The sequence below is a fragment of the Prunus mume genome, linkage group LG4, assembly GCF_029339155.1.
Source record: "Prunus mume cultivar Tortuosa linkage group LG4, ASM2933915v1, whole genome shotgun sequence".
Lineage (NCBI taxonomy): Eukaryota > Viridiplantae > Streptophyta > Magnoliopsida > Rosales > Rosaceae > Prunus > Prunus mume.
Window position 1 is genome coordinate 180,455 of NC_142701.1, and position 22,701 is coordinate 203,155.

Genomic DNA, 22,701 nt, shown 5'->3' on the forward strand with positions numbered 1-22,701 from the left:
ATCAGAAGACCAACTGGCGATATTTTAACAAAAGCTGTTTGTAGCAAAGTGTTTCATGACTCACTTACCAAGTTGGGCATTGGTGACGTATATGCATCAACTTGAGGATGAGTGTTGACTTTAATCTCCTAATTCATCAAGGAGATTTGTTTCCTAGATTAATTAAGGGGTTTACTTTCCCATTTTATTTAGTAGACAAATCTTTGTATAATTAGGAGATACTATCTTAATTGATTACTGTATCTATTTTCTTGTAAAGCACTCATATACATCCCTATATATCTCCTTATGGAGAAGAATAAAAACTAATCCAAAATATTCAAACCATATTCATATTTTAGCAAGAGATGCCCAATTAAAACTTAGGTTTTTTAGGTTTTAGACATAAAAAAAATTTCACTTTTGGAAAAAGTCAAAGCTTTTTCAAAAAAGACAAAAAACCACTCAACTTTCAAATCAAAGACATGCACTAATGTATTGGATTCCTTAGAAAATCTAAAAATAAATAAGGGCATTTTCGTCCATTTTTACTTCTTTTAAAATTTTTCTCTCTTTTTTTGCTTTTTCCAAAATGTCCCATTAAACTTTGACAATACAATTTCAAAACTTATGCTCGAAAGATAGCCAAAATCAAAAAAGCTATGGAGAGAGTGAGTGTTGGGTCCATGCATGCAGTGTTGACAGCAAAGCGCGGGAAGGCGGTAGAATGTTTTGTCTATATTAAATAATTCAGTCTTGATGTTGATGCATGCATGTGTAATATTACGTTGAATCAATTTTCAATACTCACTCCAAGTGAAATTAATATTGTAACTCCAATGTGAAATTTCAATAATAAAAAAAGTACCAATGTAAAATGAGGAGAATAATTGTAAAATCTCAAGTGGACCCAACCGCAATGTTGCAATTTCCGCTCCTTTTCTATTTTCCCACCCACTAAATAAATTTGAAAAAACACAATTTCATTATTTCTAAAATACTTTTTAATTATTAATTATAACAAGAATATTATAATTAAATCTACCAACAACAGATCGCTCAACCATGTCTGATCTGAGTCTGACGTCCCAGCCAACAGATCTAGCAGCACTCGTTACAAATTGGGACCACCTCTTTTGGTTTTCACTACTTGCCAGACACCCTTGTATACACCAGTTTTGTCGGCAATTAATTATCCAAGTTTTCACCCTTTCAGGTAAGTAGGGTCTTTGATTCATTTTCTCATTGTTTTGGTTGCTAGCGATTCATGTTAGTAATCAATTTTAACTAGGTGGTTTTGCTAATCCAAGATCATCCGTCCATTCATTTATCCAACGGCTGAGCATCACTTTCATGAGGACCTAGTTGGTTTTGCTAGACCTGGTGGGCGTCCTCCAGTAGTTACTTGTTTTCTAACAAATAATGCAGCTTTAGGGTTTCCCAAGCGACATATTGAGTCATACTGTATTCATTTGAAGTGAAGCACGCTATTGTTCTCCCTTTCTCTCTCAAGGGCTCCTCCACCTCCATCATTTTTGGGTAAGTACGTTCAGACCGTGATTGTATCTAATTACTTAATTATCTGTAATCATATATGTACACATATATATATAGTTAAGTTGATATAATTAAGAGGGCACTCATAGTCACTCATTGATCGATCTCCGCAACATTGTGCAGATCGGAATCTTGAGCAACGTTGAAGTCCATATATGGAGCCGTTAACTAATAGGGAGGTACGTACTGTAACAGATGGTTATGCCGATAACTTGCGCTTGTACCAGCAGCTGTACAGCTATGCTACTCATGGCAACACAAATCAATTTCACGACACTATTGAAAAGAAGCTTCGGGATCTCAATGCTCGCGTTCAATTGCTGTCTCGACGGAGACCCCAGAATAACACATTTGTTCACATAGCTGTGAGCTCCGGCCATGCGGAACTAGCAGCTGAGATCTTACAACAACACAAGCCCCTTTTGTTAGAGAAAAACTTTGAAGGCGATACCGCACTCCACATTGCGGCCAAATCAGGGGATATAGATACGACAACAAACACTCTTCTCCATGAAGCAAGAGGAACAACAGACGTTGAAAATAATGGTGATGTATTGACGTTGCTGAGGATGAAAAATAATGAGGAAAACACTGCCATGCACGAGGCCCTAATTCGAGGTCACCAATCAGTAGCCAAGTGTTTGATAGAGGCCGATCCTGCCGTTTCACTTTACACTAATAAGGAACAAAAGTCCCCTTTGTATCTGGCCGCTGAACAAGGGCTTGTTGAGATAGTGAAGCTAATAAAAGAAAAAGTAGTTGAGAAAACACAGAAATTCAAGGCAAGTCCCCGTTGTTTGCTGCAATTCTAGGCCGCCAGAAAAAAGGTTCGTACATTGAAATAATAATTCCTTTTATTTTTTTTATAGCAAATATTGTCCCCTCAAACTAATTATGTCTTATCTACAACCTATCATTTTATTTTTCTATAAATATGACGTTTCCCCTTCAAAATCTGATGACTAGGATCCAACTCATCAAGGTACCTAAGCTAACATCTAAATTATTGTACTTTTTCAAATTACAAAAATACCCCTAATTAGTGTTTACCAATATGCACATTAATGGTGTTTCAATTTTGCATAGATTTAGGGATTTTTAAGTTAGTTTTTCCTATCTTTTTTTAAAATCTAATATAAGTTGGTACTCTTTGGAATGTTTCCCAATTTGACTACTTGATCATTTACTGTTTTAAATTTTAAATTAATATTGGTCAGATAATTTTTATATAAAAAATTCCAGATTTAATTTACCGTTTTAGATTCTCTATATTACCTACATTTTCTAGGTACATTAAAATACAACAAACTAAGGTAATTAATTCTTAGTAAACTGTAAAATAATTATGGATAATTAATTTACCTATACAATTTGGATATATTCTTATACCTACAAAATATAGGTAAATTAGTACTCCTTTTTATATTTATAAATAGTATGCCTATTTGTTCATTAATAATGTACCTATTTTTCATAGCATAATGTGTCTATTTTTTCATTAATAATCTACCTATATTTAATGTGCCAATTTTTAATTTTTTTTCATAAATAATGTACCTATTTATTTTATAGAACTAATTTCAATAGTAAAGTTTAATTTTGTTTTATAGAAATAATGTACCTATTTTCTATAAATAGCATGCCTATTTTTTCATAAATAATGTACCTTTTTACTTTATAAATATGTACCCTTTTTTTTTATATAGATAATTTACCATGTATTAGATATGTGGAATATAGGTAAATTATTTTGGAGTTGACATGGTCACAATAATTTTTAGGCTATTCAAAATAGCGTACCTAGTTTATAAGTGGTGTGATTATTTCCCTCGGTGAAGAGCACCACCACCCACAATAATTTTTATATACATAATTAGAGGATATTAGGTAAATTTCCCTTCACACGATCAAGAGGAAGTTTGAACTAATTTTGATTGTAGCTCATTATTCCATTGGTTAAAATTAAGGACTTAAAAAACTGTCAGCAATGAAAGAGTAATTTAATGGCATAATTGGTAAATAAATCTAATTACATGGATACATTTTATCCAACATGGCATCTAATTTTAAAATTGGGTTTTATTTAAAGGTTTTATTATTGGTGGGTTATGGTCTAGAGTTTTTGAATTGCTAGGGGCGATATTAACGTGACTTTTTTTTTTTTTTTGTCACAGTGACCAGTGTGATATATTTTGATAGATATTACAAACCTCTTCATAAAAAAACATTATCATTATAATCATGTTGTTCTAATTTATACTTGATTCATTTACTGACGCCAGAAGTCCTAAGGATAATATCAAACATGGAAGCAAATATTTTGAACTCAAAAGATGAGAAAGGGAGGACTCCACTACATTGTGCAGCATCAATTGGTTATCTAGAAGGGGTTCGCTTCTTAGGCAGACGTCTCATGGATTCTCATCAAAAGGATCATTGTGGGAACTTTCCGATCCATTGTGCATCAAGCAAAGGTCATGTCGACATTGTTGAAGAGCTGCTTCGACATTGTCCCGATTCAATGGAATTGAGGAACTCAAGTGACCAAAATATACTCCATGTTGCAGCAAGATGTGGCGAGGACAATCTTGTCAAATATTTTCTCAAGAAGGTTGAGTTTCGAATGTTGATCAACCAAAAAGACAACAGAGGAAATACTCCTTTGCACTTGGCAAAGATGTGCCATCATCCCAAGGTTGTGGACCTTCTCACTTTCGATAGAAGGACCAACTTAAAGGTCTTGAATGATAGGGGCATGACATATCTTGACATTTCAGAAAGCACTTTGGAAACTAGTGCATCATATCACGGGGTACGTTTGTGCTATACCTACTTTTATCATATTACTGATGATGATGATTTTGGCTATCATACCCAAGGGACTTCCTTGTTTTATTTAGTGTGTTAGGTACAAGACATCATTTAGTAGTCTAGAAATTGAACAAAGAACTAAAAGGAGAAACAAGTAATTGAGAAAATACTGAAAACACTTGGCGGATATAAATAAGTTGGAATGGATGATCTAAAATAGGGATCATCATTTGGCCCACGATCGGCGGGCCAAAGTGGGTAACTCGAGGCTCTATGGGCCAAAGTCCAGCCGAACCTGATGGTTAATTAGGCCCATTCACCCCGACCCATTCTAGGGTTGGATAGGGCCTGCGCTTAGGATATGAAACCTTCAGCCCACCCACGGCCTAGCTTGACTAGGCCCACCCATTGCCTTATTTTCATCCCCCCATTTGGATTCAATTAAAAATACTAGAAATTCAAATTCCCAGCAAATCAAAATATATAAATAAATAAAAAATACTATTTTAGTATAAGACACAGTTTATATCAATATTGATATCAATACATCAATGTATGTACTTTATACTAAAATCTCATAAAATCGTGTTTAATTATTTAAAATGTAAGGAATATAAACAAAATATTATTGAAAACATTAGTATTTCAAAAGTTCATTTTTCATACTTAGTCAATATTGAGGTACTAATACTGGTATAAACTGTATCTTATACTAAAACTGGATTGTCATATTTTGATTTGTAGGGAATTTCATTTTCTAGTACTTTTAATTGAATCCAAATAGGGGTACTTCCTTACTTACATTGTAAACTAAAGTGAATTGAGTAATATAAAATTAATTAAAGTAAAAAGACAACACATTTACTTAACAATAAAATTAAGGCAATAAGGCAATATAGGGCAATAGGTAGGCCTACTCGGCTTGGCCCAACCTGGAAAGGCCGCCTAGGCTAGATCCGATGGGCAGCCCAGGCCAATCCCTTTGAAACCTCAACCCAACTTGAAAAATAAAAAGCACACCAAAGCCCGGCCCTACCCAATGACAATCCACTAGAGGTCCTATTGCTCTTGATCACGATATGTTATGATGGGACCTAACAATTTGATAAAGTCCTCTAAGAGGCTAAGGCAGGGAAGAGACACACTTATTTTGTTGTACTTAACAATTTACATTATCAAAACATGAAGAAGGGATCTAAAGTTGATGACAGGTTGGTTTGGTTAGAGAGTAATATTGGTGTCGATGTAGAGCTACAAGTCGGCTGTGGCCAAAAAGACTGATCGGTGTGCTTAGAGTCTCCAACATGTTGGGCAAAGTTATTACCCATTTTTATAACAAGGAGGGGCAGAAGTATGTAATGTAGAACCCAATGTATATGTAGTAATGATTGAAGCCGAATCAGGAGCAGGGTCTTTGGAATTGTGAGAAGTGACAAGAAGGGTCTCAGTGGTATTAGATATGTAAAGTTGTGCCCCAAATTTGAATGACATCGCAATAGAATTTGGTGATACGGGTTGGAGTTTAGATTCACTTTTGCCAAACAAAGTTAGTTTTATTGCCTTACATTATTTAATTAATAATGTTTTCTTATTATTTATTAATTAATAATATTTTCGGATCACGTGGCACCATATGATCTGGGTCTACGTGGCATATCTATTTTCACGTAAGCGCTTAATGGCAAAAGTGACTCGATAAATTAAAAACCTAAACCCTAAACCTTAATTATAAAAAATAAATAAATAAATAAAAAAAAGAACATCCCTCATCTTCTTCCGCAAACCCTAGCACCCCACCATCTCCTCACCGCCACCCACCCCACCCTACCTTCTCATCCTCATCGAATCGGCCAAATCAGAGGTCAAAAATGGTTTTAAGAATCGACCAGAAACCTCAAAATTAACCCAAATCAAGCACATAAACAGGTAGAGCACAAAGAGTAGGTGAAGTTTCATACATGGTTAGACTGGCCAATACTGAATCCCGGAAATATGACAAACAGCTGGCGACGAACGGGTTTTTGGTCTGATTTCACTAAATTGCAACCAATCTTGGAGTTTCAAGATGGAAATGGGTCTAGATGTGTGGAGGAAAAACACCGCCAAAGTGGCGGTCTGTTTTTAGCCGAGTAGAGAAGCAGCTGGGAGGGGAGAGAGAGAGAGAGAGAGAGAGAGAGAGGTGATCTGTTTTAAAATCAAACTTCAAAAAATTACGCAGTTGTGCATCGAACTTCCGTGACTACAACTTCTTCGTTAAAACTCCGATTTGGGCCCACTACATGTCTACGAACTTTTGAGAGTGAGCTCAACGCAATGGTGCCACTCATCTCCCCAAAATCCTTCTAGATCAAAAAGTGACTAAAGTGCCCCTACCCTAAGGGCAAAATTGTAATTTCACAATTACATAAATTGGAGAAAAGTAATTAAATTGGGTCGGGGTGTTACATTTTCCTCCGCTATCTCCTCACCTTTCCGCCACACTTACTCATCTTGCCTCGACGACGACGACCCCATCGTGCAACAAGTCATGCATCTCATATGAGACAAGAACCACATCGGGTTGATCCGAACACAATGGCGATCGACTAGCCCATCCTGCCGGAATCCCTTCTCTCCATCTTTCTTTCTCCTTCTATGCCTCTGAATTCACTGATCCAATCAACACCACCAACACCCTAAAATGGTGTCACATGAAAATTAGTGGTGGGTGGTGGTTGATGGGTGGCAGAGATGACTAGTGTCGGTGGTGGAAGAGGGGGTTGGTGGGTGGCGGCGGTGGGTGGGGGTTTATAGTGGTGCCCAAAAAAAAAAAGGAAAAGGACAAAAACGTAAATGTTAGTCATTCCTATAGCACATGGACTTACTCAACAAAACAAACTTTAAAACTCATTCACCTTTACCATATACTAATTATTAAAGGTTTTTGTTTTAATCACTATACGCTAGTTTAATTTTATTCACCATTATTATTGTTTTTTAAGTTGGGATTAATTTTTGATGCTACACACGATCATTGGCGAATCCACAGAGGCAAAAGAGACTTGCCGAAAACTTCCTTGGAGATGCTGGAATTCGCCCCTCTGTTAGTGCTCGCAAATTGTTCTACTAAATGCCTCAAAGAGGTTGTTTTGTTTGCTGATGTGTGATGACAGGACCCGTCCCGAATTTCCCTGAACCCGAGACGAACCCTGCGGAGACCCCGACATCACACCTACGCCGGGTTCACTCTTTAAATCTACGTCCTCGTTTACCAGAGAGGATTAAGGGCACGAGACTTCCTGCCCGAAATTTCGGCAGAGTCTCCCCTGTAAATTGAACATTTCCCCAAAATTTCCACCTGCACAAAACGCATTTTATAAACCAACCGGCAGCACGCACAATATAATCTCATGCAATTACATAAATGGCCTCGGCCTTCAAATGATTCTAGCAGAACTGCTCAATAATAATTTTAAAATAACTTAATGCATCAAACATGCATATAACAACTTCAAAATCTATTTACGCAGACCTTCACTCACTTAGTCCCCAGGACAAGCCTCAATTCAACCAAGTTTCGGGACCAACAACGAGGTCCAAACCAATCTCAATAAGACCACCTAAGTGGGGTCTAATCTGTGGCTGCACCTAGTAACTTCAGGCTGCCTACGTACCTACTAAGGATCAAGCCACACGAGCTCTTTCGTATCTATCCTGACTCCTAATATCAGAGAAACCATTACAGCCATACAAATTCATATATTCTAGGATTTATCCATCACAACACCAAACACAATCATAGTATCTCCTCATGCGTCGGGCCTTGCCCGCCACGCGTGTAAGTCCATCAACTGCGGCTAATCCAAAGCGGCGGCGACTCCTGCTGGGCACCAGCTACATTCTTACCAGCCCTCACACAATCATATCTCCCCTCATACGCCGAGACACACCCGCCACGTATGGGTGCATCAACTCGCTAAGCTAATCCAAGGCGCGTGCGACCCTCCCTGCCCAGGCTGGCTACATTCTCCCACCACCACAATCATATCTCCCCTTATCGTGGGGCCGCACCGGCAACGTATGGGGTCTGTCAACACACCGCTAATCAAAGATCGTCGACCTCACCTCGGGCGGCTACATTCTCACCAGACCACGGGGTTTAAAGGCCTCAACATGATCACAATATGGAGGGAGTACGTGGGGTAGTGCGTATAGCACTGTGAGCTAACATTCAATCCCTTTATGTACCTTTATACATCCACACAATTAAATATATAATTTCATTCATCACATATAATGCCTTATTTCGTAATTCTCAATCCTAGTATAGCATCTGATAATTTCGTAATTTAAATTATATAATAATATTCTAAATTCACGTATAAACCATTTAACTCAACAACGCTCAAGACCTGTCACTAAGGTCATTCTAACCCTCCTGGGATGGTAGAACTACAACAAAAGTCTAGCGGTCAACCCAGGGTCAAACTACCCAAACTTGGTCAAACAGGCCCGCGGGGCCCACGACCTCCAAATTATGATCCGAAAGTTCCTATAGGTTCTACAAGGTCTAGGACACACGTCCTGCAAGTTTGGTCCAGATCGGACGGTCGGATCGCTCACGATCGCACGATCGGACAGTTACTAAAACCCTTACCCTAGGGTTGGCATTTTGGAGTATCCGGGACTCCATTTTACGATCCGTCAAATCCTACGATCCACAGTAATACCTAGATCAACATATTATAACGGGGACCATCCAACGGTCCAAACCTAGCGAACACAAAATACGCGGTATGCAATATCCGATCGGAACTCGGTATCAAAATGAGATCCGAGAGCACCTACGGCGCTGCGTGACGAGAGGATCACAAATGGGACAAAAATGTCCTCGGCTGCGGTGCTACAGCGCCGCCACACGTGCCCGTGACGCGCAGTGTCTAAAGCGATATCGCATCGCCGGAAAACTTCCAAATCGTGAGCCAAGACTCCTACCCTAGGTAATACACCTAATTTGGAGTCACTTTTGTTCTTGGGCATACCCCAAAAATTGACCGGAAGTGGCCGGAATCTCGATCCTAAAACCAGCAATTTCAATTCGTCGATCGAGCTACTTAGCCTCAAAATTTATGAAATCCTACCCAACCATCAGCTAGATCATGTAAGGATGAATTTCCATACCTTGATTGCCAAAAATGGCGGCGGACAACGGAGAACAATGAAGCCGTGAAATTTTTAATCAAAACGAGCTTTTCCTCGTTTCGGCGAAATCATAGCGGTGGCCAGCGGGAACTGCTGGGGTAGGAAGAGGACGGCGCTGGTCATTTTGTACTAAGCTCAGTCGAGTTTGTGTGGCGAGCTGACGAGGCATGACTAAAGCGTGGCATTTACCGTTCGGCCCCGCCAGTCGCAAAATCGAGAGAGAGAGGGAGACCGCGGAGAGAGAGAGAGAGAGAGAGAGAGAGAGAGAGAGACGGGGGCAATTCCGTCTTTTAACCAAAAATCCATTTTCCAAATATTTACGATTATGCCACTGAGCTTTATTTGATCATATCTCTCTCGTTACAACTCCGATTCGAGCCCACTACGTGTCTACGGACTCATCTCACCGTGCTCTACGCAACGGTATAACCGGAATTCTCAAATTTCTTCCGGATAAGAAAATAACTAAAATACCCCTATCCCACGGGTAATTTCTCAATTCCACTTAAATAAATTAAAACATGGGATAAATTTGGGGTCGGGGTGTTACATGTGAGACCCTAAATATTTACCTTGGATTGTTGGACTTGATCTCACGAGCATGTAGGAGAAAACAGTTCATCAATCGGAGCTCCAGAACCAAAGTTATGAATTTTAGAAGTTTTTTAAGAATTGATGTTGTAAAGGAAGTTCAATGAAGAAGAAAGACTCGGTGTGAATTTTGATTCCTTTTTTAAATACTCCAATAGCAAGCTGCCACATGTGAATTTCTATTTGGACTAACTTAAAAAATTCATTAAAAACTCATATATGCACCAAAAAATTCATCGAAAATTACCCCGAACTTGTAATCCCTTGTACATTTATCTCGTGACCTCCAAAGTACATGTGCTAGCTTTCAGTTAGATTAATTGGTATTATTTTTGGTTAGATTAATTAGTGTTGACTTTCGTTAGATTAATTATGTAATTGATGTGGATTTTGTTCATATATATTTTATATGAATTTTGGTAAACTAATTGTGTACATTGACATAGATTTTGTTCATATTAATTGATATACCATATAGACAATCAATTAGTAATAGATGTAAAACTCTTATTTGTTTTAATTTTAAATGACATTAATATTGTTTAAATTCTAAGGGCATTTGCTTTTCTAAATTATTTTTTGATTTTTAGTTTTTTAAATATTGCACCTCCCCTGAAAAATTTATGGATCCACCACTGCATGCGATTGGTATGCCTTGGTTTCAAGCAACAAAGTTTTCAATATATTAATGGTACCACTTGTGCAGATGATACCTGCCGTAAAAGAAGAAGAAAATGGCGTGATCCAGTTATATTCCTCAGAACAAAATCCAAGAGACTCGAGCAGCCTACCTGAACTTGATCAAATTTTGGTTGAGCCAGGCCCAGGTATGGAAACAACAAGAACTACTGCCGCTGCTGGTCAGATTCAGAACAAAGCAGTAGCGATAGCTTGGTGGCTGATAAATAGACTGGTAAATTGCTTGGAATACCCAAGAACTTGGTTGGAAGATACACGTGGCATGCTGATGATTGTGGCAACCATGATATCAACCACAACTTTCCAAGCTGCAGTTAATCCACCCGGTGGTGTTTGGCAAGACAATAGTGCAAATAGTAGCGCTGGAGCTACTACTTATTGCACCCATGATAACATATGCTCTGCTGGAACTTCAGTGGCAGGCAGCGGCTTCCCAAAAGAGTTCCTCGCGTTCGTAACATTCAATACCGTCTCGTTCATTGCTTCTCTCAGTGTCACCCTTTTGCTTGTTGGCGGATTTCCCCTCCGGAATCGTGTAATTATGTGGCTTTTATCAATGGCCATGTGCATCACTCTCACTTCTATGGGACTCACCTATGTACTTGCTATCCTCATAGTTTTCCCTATGACTGGATTTTTCACAGCATATGCAAATATATCCAAGATATCCTTTGTGGTTTGGGCTACATTGCTTGGGATCATAGCTGCAATCCACACCATTCGTCTTATCATTTGGTTGGCGAGGAAGTTGTGGAGCAGGTTCAAGCATAAGATCCCAAAAAGCCTCAGGAACGTGATTGATAGTTTGGTGGATAGTTCGAGAGCACGTCACCGCACCAAAAAATTCTGAGGAGAATACGCCTGTCGTTTCCTTGTGTGTTGGAGCCACTACACCGGATTCCTAAAGTAAACCATCTATTTAGCGATGAAGAATGTGTTTAAGGAGAACCAGCAGGTTGTGTTTGGCTAGTGAGCTAGCCAGTCTTTGCCTTAATTTATTTCTGTTAGTATTTGTTAAGAGTGACTCAGAATGATCAGTTTGGATGCTATGTAATAAATAAAGATTCTGTGGAGCTGTTGTTTATTAATCTGAATTTAATGATAGTGTGCTTGGAATGATTGAGTCCAGTCTATGTAATGGTCCAGTACATTTTGATTGCTATCCTGATTTCACTGTTAGCCTAAATGATCCTCATATTCTTAAGACCTTAACCTTAAATATTAAGAGCTCTGGTTATAATGTCCTTCCAGGTACCCAACCCTTAGCATTAGTTTATAGAATCTATTACAAGGTTACAGGTACAAATATGAATTTTCAAGCTTTAAATAAAAGTCCCAAAGACCAGACACTTCTAATACAGAGTTGTACACCCGATGCTAATATAAGAATCCCACATACTGTTAAATGGTCTGAAATTAGTTTACCTAAAGATTGGACCCTAGTCACTGAAACCCAACCTGCCCCTATCCAGCGTAATGCTGCATAATTTAGATTATATTCAACAATATTTAGATGGTACAGTCAAAATTAACTTCGGTAATGAACCTAAGTCCACAGTTAAATTACAACAGCTACCTACACCAAGCCCATCTAAAAGACATGAGCCAGCTAGACATTCCTTTGCAACCTCTTCCTCTACCCAAGAAAGAGATTTAGAAATAGAAAGAGATTTGATAGACCTCAAATTGCATTCTTTAAGAAAAAAGGCCCAGGTTAATCAACCCTGTTATGGAACCTTACCCCATACAGTCAATCAACCTAAACCTGAGTCTCCCCCTACTTCACCTACCCAAGTAGACTTCCTAGCAAGTGAGATAGCTAATGCTCATATTTATGACATAGATAAACAATTACAAGTCCTCCACCGACCTGAGTCATTTAAGATTAACTGGAAGACCCTCGATAAGCACCTTTATGACCCTAGAAATAAAAGCAGAAGAGACTTATATCACCAAATTATTCTTGATAAAAACATGAGACAGGAAATATTTAATGCATGGAAAAATTACATGCGTTCTGAGAAAATAGAAATTTACTATCTTTATTTTGTAGAAAGCCGTTATAATAAACTAAAAACCTTGACTAAAGAAAAATGGACAAAATTAGACAAGTCTGAGATTATGGCTAGTCACCCTCCAATAGAAACCATTATTATTAAACATGGAACAAGAACTGTAGTTGCAAGCCCTTTTAAAATGACTGATTCAGCAGATGAACCCAATAAGAGATTAGTTGAACAAAATAATTATACTAATAAAAGCCTAGTTATAGTAGGAAAACAATTAGATAAAATAGAACATAAGGTTGATAAATTATTTCCCCCTAAACCTAAACTTAAGACAAAAGACAAACCTCTAGTCCAGTTTCAGGAACTACAACCTAAGTTCTCTCTTAAGACGTCATCTACAATGAAAAAGATAGAAAGTATGCTTGAGCAATTAACCCCCGAAAAACCTGAGAAATCCGGTCTTAAGGCCATGGGTCTTCCTTTGATCGAGGAATTGATTAAAGTCGAATCTGAGTCTATTGAATCAAGCAATATTTCAAAAATCGAAAATGCTTTTAAAAACCTAGAATTAGAATCTGAATTAAAAATAAAAAGACTAACTAATAAAATTAATCCTACAAGCATAACAAAAAACTGGTACCCTAAGCCTACACCGTCTGATATTCAATTTGAAGAAAGAACTAATTTAAGCCAATTTTATGTTTCTTCTGATAAATTATATGAATGGAATATAGATGGTTTATCTGAACAAGAAATAATGAATAAATTAACTCATATCTCCATGGTAGCTAATAGTTATATTACTAACCATAACCTACGCCAATCTGAAATTGTCCCTTTGTTAGAAACAGGTTTCACTGGAACCTTACGTTCTTGGTGGGATAAACATTTATCTAATGAGTCTCGAAATGATATTATTTATGCAATAAAACTTAATGAAGAAGGTCTTCCTTTGTTTGATGAGAATATAGGTCGTGGCATAGAAGATGGTGTCAATACTCTCCTTCATACAATAGTTGAACATTTTATAGGAACACCAAGTCACACTCAGTCCAAAATACATGATCAATTGAGTAATTTAAGATGCCCTCAATTAAGAGATTTTAGATGGTATAAAGATGTTTTCATTTCCCGATTCATGTTAAGAGAAGATAGTAACCAAGCCTTTTGGAAAGAAAAATTTATTAATGGACTACCTAATTTATTTGCCCATAAAATACGCACCGTACTGTTCAAGCAATGAATTAGGCCATATAGACTATGATAATTTAACATATGGTAACATTATTAGTACAATTAATCAAGAAGGTATGAAAATGTGTATTGATATGAAAATTAATCGGCAAATACAATCTGAGAAAAGATTTGCCAAATATGAATTAGGAAATTTTTGTGAGCAATATGGTCTATCTATTCCCCCCTCCAGACAATATAAGAACAAATACAGCTCTCCTAAACATATTAGAAAAAACCGTCATTATAAGCATAAAAAATACCCATACCAACAAGATAATGAGTTTTACAAGAAAAGGAAGTTTCGTTCTAAAAAGAACTGGTCCAAAAAGCCAAAAGATAAGAAAATAACCGACAAAAGTAAAGTTAGATGTTATAAGTGTCAAAAGTTTGGCCATTATGCTAATAAGTGTAAAGTAAAGGATGTTATCCGACAACTACAAATCACAGAAGAAGAAAAGAGCCAATTTGATTAAAGTTCTTGAACTAAGAAATTCTGAGTCTAGTGAAGATGTAACTATGATAAGCAACCCTGAGTCATCCCATTATGAGTCTTCTGATTCCCAACCAAGTTCACCAAATATTCAAATAGGCTGTAAAGATAAATGTTGTCATACTCTTAAGTCTATTTCTGTCTTAACTAAACAAGAAGAACAAGAAGAATTATTAATAGAATTGATTAGCAAAGTAGAACATCCTGAGCTGAAATCTGAATACTTAAAAAAACTAAAGAAAATTATGATTCAAGAAAATAGCATAAGTCAGCCCTCTTCCTCCACTATAAGTCTTAATACAACCTTAGAAAGATTTCATAAGAGAAAAGAAATTTCTTTACGATTTACATCTGAGGTTAAATCTATAAAAATAATTGATTAAAGCAGTTAGGTCATAAGTTGTAGTACTGAAATTATGATATTCGACAAAACCTAAATTTCTTCCTAGAAAAAGAGTCTCTCGAGGCGTTGTCAACTAGTAGTATTATTCGAAGAAAATGAGAAAATGATCAAGCCATTAATTTAATTAATCATGTTTCCTTTAGAAAATGGTATTCCAAAGTTCTTATATCGTTGAAGATTTTGAAATTAATACCATTGCTTTATTCGATTCCGGAGATCTTAACTGCATAAAAGAGGATTGATCCCCAGTATTATACCAAATCTAAGGAATCTCTAAGTACTGCACTTCTGGAAAATTATTACAATTAAAATATGAAATCCCAAATGCCCATGTTTGTCAGAATAGAGTCTGTTTTAAAACTTCGTTTGTATTAATCAAAAACATAACTGATAAAGTCATTCTAGGATTACCTTTCATAAGTCTCCTTTACCCCCTTCAAGTTGAATTTGATGGAGTAGTTTCCAGTCATTTAGGAGAAAAAGTTAAGTTTGAATTCCTCACTCGGTCAGAATTGCATAATTTAAAAAACTTGCATAAAAATATAATTGCTATAACTGCTTCGTTAATCCAAGATAAGACTAACCACATTTGCCACCTACAGGAAGAGGCACACACCAAAAGAATTGAGTCTCAATTAAATAATTCCTCTTTGCAAATACAAATCCAGACTTTTGAGAAAAAATTAATTGATGAAATATGTTTTGATTTACCTACTGCCTTCTGACATAGAAAACATCATGTAGTAAAATTGCCTTACATAAAGAATTTCTCTGAAAAAATATACCTACTAAAGCCCGTCCGATATAAATGAGCCAAGAAATGGTAAGCTATTGCAAAACTGAAATTAATGAGCTATTACAAAAAAACATCATTAGGAAAAGTAAGTCTCCATGGTCTTGCCTTGCTTTTTATGTGCAGAAAAATGCTGAGTTAGAACGAGGATCACCACGATTAGTCATTAATTATAAACCCCTAAATACTGTTCTAGAATGGATTAGATACCTATCCCTAATAAAAGAGATCTGATCAATCATTTAAGCAATGCTGTCATCTTTTCTAAATTTGATTTAAAGAGTGGTTTTTGGCAAATACAAATTGATGAATCTGATAGATATAAGACTGCTTTTGTTACTCCTTTTGGTCATTATGAGTGGAATGTTATGCCATTTGGACTTAAGAATGCGCCTAGTGAATTTCAAAATATAATGAATAAGATTTTTAATCCTTACAGGCATTTTTCTATTGTTTACATCGATGATGTTCTTATCTTCTCCAAATCTATAGAACAACATTGGAAACACTTACATAAATTCCTACATATTGTGAAAACTAACGGATTGGTCGTTTCTGCTAAAAAGATTAAATTATTTCAAACTAATATTAGATTCCTTGGTTTCAATATAAGTCAATCACAAATACATCCGATAGATCGAGCTATACAATTTGCAGACAAATTCCCTGACCAGATAACTGATAAGAACCAACTACAAAGATTTTTAGGATCCCTTAATTATGTTTCTGATTTTTATAAAAACCTAAGGAGTCAGTGTAAGCCTTTGTATGATAGATTACAGAATAATCCTCCTCTCTGGTCCTTCATTCATACTGAGATTGTTAAGCAAATTAAGAGTCATGTCAAAACTCTTCCTTGTCTAGGTATTCCCACTACCAATTCTTTTAAAATAGTCGAAACAGATGCTTCTGAGATAGGTTATGGTGGGATCCTTAAGCAAAAAACTGAGTCCATTCCTCCTGAGCAAATCATTCATTTTCATTCTGGTATTTGGACTAAATCGCAATCTAATTATAGTACTATTAAAAAAGAAATATTAGCTATAGTATTATGCATTACTAAATTTCAAGATGATCTATTAAATCAAAAAAATTTAGTCAGAGTCGATTGTAAATCAGCTATGCATGTTTTAGAAAAAGATGTTCAAAATATTGCATCAAAACAAATTTTTGCACGTTGGCAAGCTCTTTTAAGCATATTTGATTTTGACATTGAATATCTAAAAGGCAGTGAGAATTCTGTTCTGATTTTCTTACTAGAGAGTTTTTACGGGATAAACAATGGCGTGAGAAAAGAAAAAGATAAGCACAAAGTCTCCAATCCATCTCTTCAATTACAGAATCCTCCTGCATCCCCAGGCAAAAAACACTCAAAAGCCCGAGCCTAGTTCTTCCTCCTTTCCTAAACCGAATCTACAATCACCCCTTTCCTAGTCTTTCTCCCATTCGATTGTGAATTATTACAGCCCCCTAGGATCTACATTAAGCCAAATGAGACCTAATTACCAGTCTGCACTAACCTCTAGCTATGATCCATTTCAATTACCCCCAACTGCAACCCCTCTTTCCTCCTCTTCCTACCACCCTAAGACTTCTCCCTATGTCTATAAAAGTACAGCTAACCTTTTCATTATTGAACCCCATGTTCCTATATCTTTGAGCCCCATTATGATTGCCCAAAATCATTTTCCCCCAGGTTTTCACTATCTTCCCCACAGTCCGTACAAATCTCTTAAGTTTTACCGAGAAATACTCCATGAGACCAAATCTGTTGATATTAAGCCTATTCGTGATAAAACTGACCCCCAGAAAATCATCTATCATTCCTTTTACATTTACCAAGTCCTAAGTCAGAAAAGCTAGGATCACATCCCTATGAACTCAGAACCCTTCCATCCAAATTACAATATAATTATGCTGATTATGTTGAGTCCTAGTATTACATTTTCCTACATCAAACTCCTGATTTTACCCATTCCTAGTTCATCAATTTTGACAGTAAGTTTGTAGTGAACTCCTTTGGTTCCTTCACTGGTGGGATACACATGGTCCTAAATCAGATATTATCCCTCTCCAAATCACTGAATTAATTACATATTTCTCTACAAAAGTTAAAATTCCTGGCGTGATTCATTTTTTCCAATCCCTCAACTTTTCTTTACCCGTTATAAGATTCCTGGATTATGAAATGGTCTTCGATGTCAATTGGGAAACCAGAATTTTCCGGCAGTTCTCATTAAGTGGTGGGATCGTTTTGAAATTCACCGTATTTCTGAATCCGTATATCGTGATTTTCCCTAAACTACATTTCCTAAACATGAACCTGAGCCTACCTCTCCTCATTCTTCCCAGACTACTCTCTCTGTTGAAGGTAAATCTAAAACAGAATCATAGGATATGGCCAAGCAACTTCAACTCCAAGCCTCCCAGATGCAAGATGATGAAGACAATGAGTCCCAATCCTCTTCGAGCTGTCAACCTTGTCAACAAAGTCCGAGCCCTGATCTCCCCATGAGATGGTCTGACTATCCCCATAGTCAGGACCCCAATGATGCATATGCCACCTATGAGCTTAATTCAGACTGAGATTCCCTATCATAATTGAGTTAAAGCGTGCAGACAAAATTGAAAGTTGAATCAGTAAAGCAGATTCTGAGTAAAAGCATAAAGAGCCTAAGTAAAAGCACAATGAACCCGGTCAAAAGCCATACAGTTCCTTGCTCGTGATTATAAAGCTACTTGAGTTACTTTTAGTTTACTAAGGTTTAGATTTTGTCTATTTAAGATTGCCTTTGCATCGTTTGCAGGCTGAATGTAAAGTTTAGTTTCCTAGTTTCAAATTGTTCTCGAAACAATGATCCAAGAACAGTAGAGTGTGAGCGAAGCCAGGAACTATTCTTGTCAGCCAACATTCTCATAAGCCTATGTTTTAATAAAAGTATTTTGAGTAATTTAAAAATATCATTATGTTTATATGCTCAATATTTGTTTTTTCATTAATAAGATTCATGCATAAATTACGTCTTTTTTATTATGTTTGTCTTATTACTATCTGTAATTATCCTTTCTGGTTCTAGACCCTTTCTGGTATCAGAGTCGTAAGAGTTGTGAGAGTTTGAGTCTAAGTTGCAGCTCATCCAACCCAAGTGGCTGGTTTAGGATTTCTGAGTTGAAGTCTTTAGTTTCTTCTTTTCTTTCTTTTGTTCTCCAAGGTACTTTTTGGTTTTCTCCCTTAAGGTCTGATCCGTGAGTCCTTTTTCCAAGCGATAAGTCCCAGGGTGTGGCAGAGCGGTGGGCGAGGAGGCAGAGCTAGGAAGTACTGATAGGTTTCTTGTAGAATAAATAGTAGAGTTAAGAATTAACTATTTATCTTCTTCTTCATTCTTCCAACCCATACACTTGAGTAAAATGAGTCACCTCTTTAGAACAAATTCTTGTAGTTCGAGTAGCTCTAGAACCTCTATAGGGCGTATGCCTGAAATTGTAAATGAAGAACAATTCGAGTATAATTCTAATAATGATAATGAACAATTAGATTTTAGAGACTGGAATATACCTAAAATCCCTAGCCAAAATATTTATAAGAAAAAATGGTCTTTATCTGCATTTACTTCAACTACACATGTTAAGACAGTAGAACAAGTTTATGCTTTAAGTAAAGAACATGAGTCTTGTCAGTTACTTAATTTAGATTCTATTAAAAAACACAAGCATGATATATATATATATATATATATATAAAAGAGAGAGATTAAGCTGACGTGTCAAGGCTATGATATTATCATATTAATCACGTGTATTAGTTATGTTAGTCGTTGTAATAATCACGTGGGTTATTCTTAGGAGGTTTTGTAGCTAAGCAAAGCTTGAACTAGCCAGGACTATAATAAAAGACTCATTGTACTGTATTTCTCATCAAGGAAAAAGAAATCTGAAATACAAGTTCTCTATTGTTCTCTCAATTCCTCTGCTTTCTATTTCTCCAATCTTCTTCTTCCTCCATTCTTCTTCTTCTGTTAGCATCTAGAACCTTGTAGACATCAAAATTTTCTGACCCTAATTATGAAAAATTATAATATTTTATTTAGGGAGTTTCACATATAAACCCTTTATTGGAGACTAATAACTTATAAAAATATTGTTGGAATTTTAAAAAGGTTTTAAAAATTTAACCATTTTATTTATTTATTATTTTGGTTGTTTTATTTTATTTATTGTGGGGGTTATAAATATTTAATTTTTATGTTTTATTTCTACTTAATTTTCTAGTTTAATGTGGTGAAGGTTACATGTTATTGGATGCTTATCAAAGGTCACTCCTCCTTCACATTTGAACAACCACAATACACCATCAGAATATCACGTACCACAATCACCAACACAAACTAATTCTCTCCTTTTCTACTTTTATATATATTCTTTACTTTATATTATTATTTTGGCAATGTTCTGGGACTTGGCAATGTTTTGAATTTTCCTAAATGGGAACTTTAATGCTGTAATTTTATTTGTAAGTTTAACGCTTTCCTTCTCACTTCTCTTTCCCATAATTTTGTGTGTGTTTTCACTTATTTATGTTCTCATGGGAAAGATTCATTATATTCTTTTAGTAACATCATAATTTTTATATTTCCTTGGCAAACAGACTGTGCATGTGCCTGTGTGAAATTTGTTTCATTATGAAAGTTTATTATGAGACTAACTCGTCTTCAATTTTGACATAAAAATGTGTGCAACTAATGATGACCTTGGAATAAAATTTTGGTAGAGACTTCTTACTGTCTTATAGGTTCCTATTGAGAATCAAGAAAATACAATTTTATATTAGTCCATTTACTTAAGTTTACAATGTAAATAAGGAAGTACCTCCTATTTGGATTCAAATTAAAATACTAGGAATTCAAATTCCCACCAAATCAAAATATGAAAAATTGGTTTTAGTGCAAAATACGATTTAGGTTAAAAATGATGGCTCATTAAGTCAATATCTTGAGAAAATGATTATTCCAAAAAATCATTTTCCATACTTAGTCAATATTTTTATAGAAAACATTTTTTCATGTATGATATGAACGTATGAAGGGACCTAAGGTTTTTTTTAGTTTGTGAAATTTTGATTTTTTTTTTCTATTGGGTTTAATGGGGGGAAAACTTTAAAGATATTTGCTAAATCGCTACTCTTTGTCTATTTCTTACAATTTTTCTTCCTCATAATGTATTTGTCTATCCCTTTGTCAAGGACAATTATGATTATAACCAATAAGCAATATAATTCTTGACATATGATATATATACTATTTTTCGTATGTATTGTGAGTTCGTATTTTTTTTTTTTTATAATTTAAAAGAGGCCCTCACACACATGAAATCATGGCTTCGCCACTGATCAAGTACTCTAAACAATCTCATCCAGCAGCCTATGTATTAGTGTTTAATTGGATTACAAGGCTAAAAGGGTTCCTAGTTTTATTAGAATTAGGATTCATTGTTCTATTGCATTAAGGATACTTTAAGGAGGACGCATCAAAGTAATCCGACAAAGGTGGGCTCTCTATCCTCTTTCTTTCTTCAGAATTTGTTGTCAACCACATAGTAACCATATGGACCAATAGACAGAATGATCAGTTTGGATGCACTACTACATTTTACAGTTTGCGCGACAAAGAGAATTTCGTCGCGTAAAATACATTGTAGTTGCACAAATTTCAAAGCGACAGAAACTTAAATCGCGCGAAATCCGTCATGCAAAGATCGTGAAGAAAGACTTTGCGCAACAAAGTTTTTCATTGGTCGCCCAAAGGGACTTTGCACGACGAAAAAATATTTGTCACTCAAAGTGACTTTGCGCAACGAAACATATTGATCGCGCAAAGCTTTGCGACGAAAAAATATTGGTCGTGCAAAGTTTTGCGCGACGAAAAGCATTGGTTGAACAAAGTTTTGCGCGACGATTTAAAAATAAAAATAAAATTCAGCGTTCCAGTTTTGGTACCCGCCCAAATTTTTAGAGTTTTGCACGACGAATACTAATGTCGAGCAAATATTTGCGCGACAAAATATTTTGGTTTTTGACTTTTTGTTTTGTTATTTCTTTAATATTAATTTAATTATATTAATTATATTAATTATTTCAAATTTTTACTTTTTTAATTTAATTTAATTGTATGATTTTTTTCGTTACTTTAACTTAAATTGATATTAATTTAATTATATTAATTTTTTCAAATTTTTACTTTTTAAATTTAATTTAATTGTATGATATTTTTTAATTACTTTAATTTAAATTGCTATGAAAAATAGTGATCAAATTATCCAATAAATATATATATATAATATTCAAATGTACACATAAATTAACAAAGTACAATAATAAAATCATAATATAAGCGTATTGTGGTGGTAATAGCGGAGGATATGTTTTGATAGCTTCCTAATCCTCAACTTTAGCCGTCAAAGTCTTGATGATTCCCTACCAAAAAAAAAGGTCAAATAACAAAAAAAAAAAGAAAAAAAAAGAAAAGGGGATAATCTCCCCTAAAATTGTTATACCACAAATCCAACCCAAACTCCAATCCCTCCCCACACAAACTCAAAACTAACTCCAAAAACACATATTAATGAAAAAAATTTAAAATTTGGAGAGAATATATCTTTTGGCAAGATTGAGAGTGAGTAAGAATGAGAGAGAAAAGTGAGTGTGAGAGAATTAGAGAAGATAGTGATAGAGAGATGAGAGAGTGAGAGATAGTGAAAAGAGAGATGAGAGAGTGAGTGAGAGTGAGAGATAGTGCAGAGAGAGATGATGAGAGATTTAAGTGAGAGGAGTGAGTGTGAGAGAAATGGTGGGATTTGGAGAGAGGAAAGAGAGAGGAGAGGTGAGAAAGACATTGAGAAAATGGTGGAGGAGTTATTTTCATTTTAAAAACTGTATCACTTTGCGCGATGAAAATAT

At 35.7% G+C, this 22,701-nt stretch overlaps 1 protein-coding gene across 1 annotated transcript; it reads left to right on the forward strand.

The window, feature by feature from the left end:
• The first annotated feature begins 1,691 nt into the window (after nucleotides 1-1,691).
• On the forward strand, nucleotides 1,692-11,668 carry LOC148917566 (uncharacterized). The gene is given in 4 exon segments (XM_089049816.1): nucleotides 1,692-2,295; nucleotides 2,298-2,363; nucleotides 3,819-4,348; nucleotides 10,826-11,668. Coding segments are annotated over 4 exon segments (2,043 nt in total).
• Nucleotides 11,669-22,701: the final 11,033 nt, after the last annotated feature.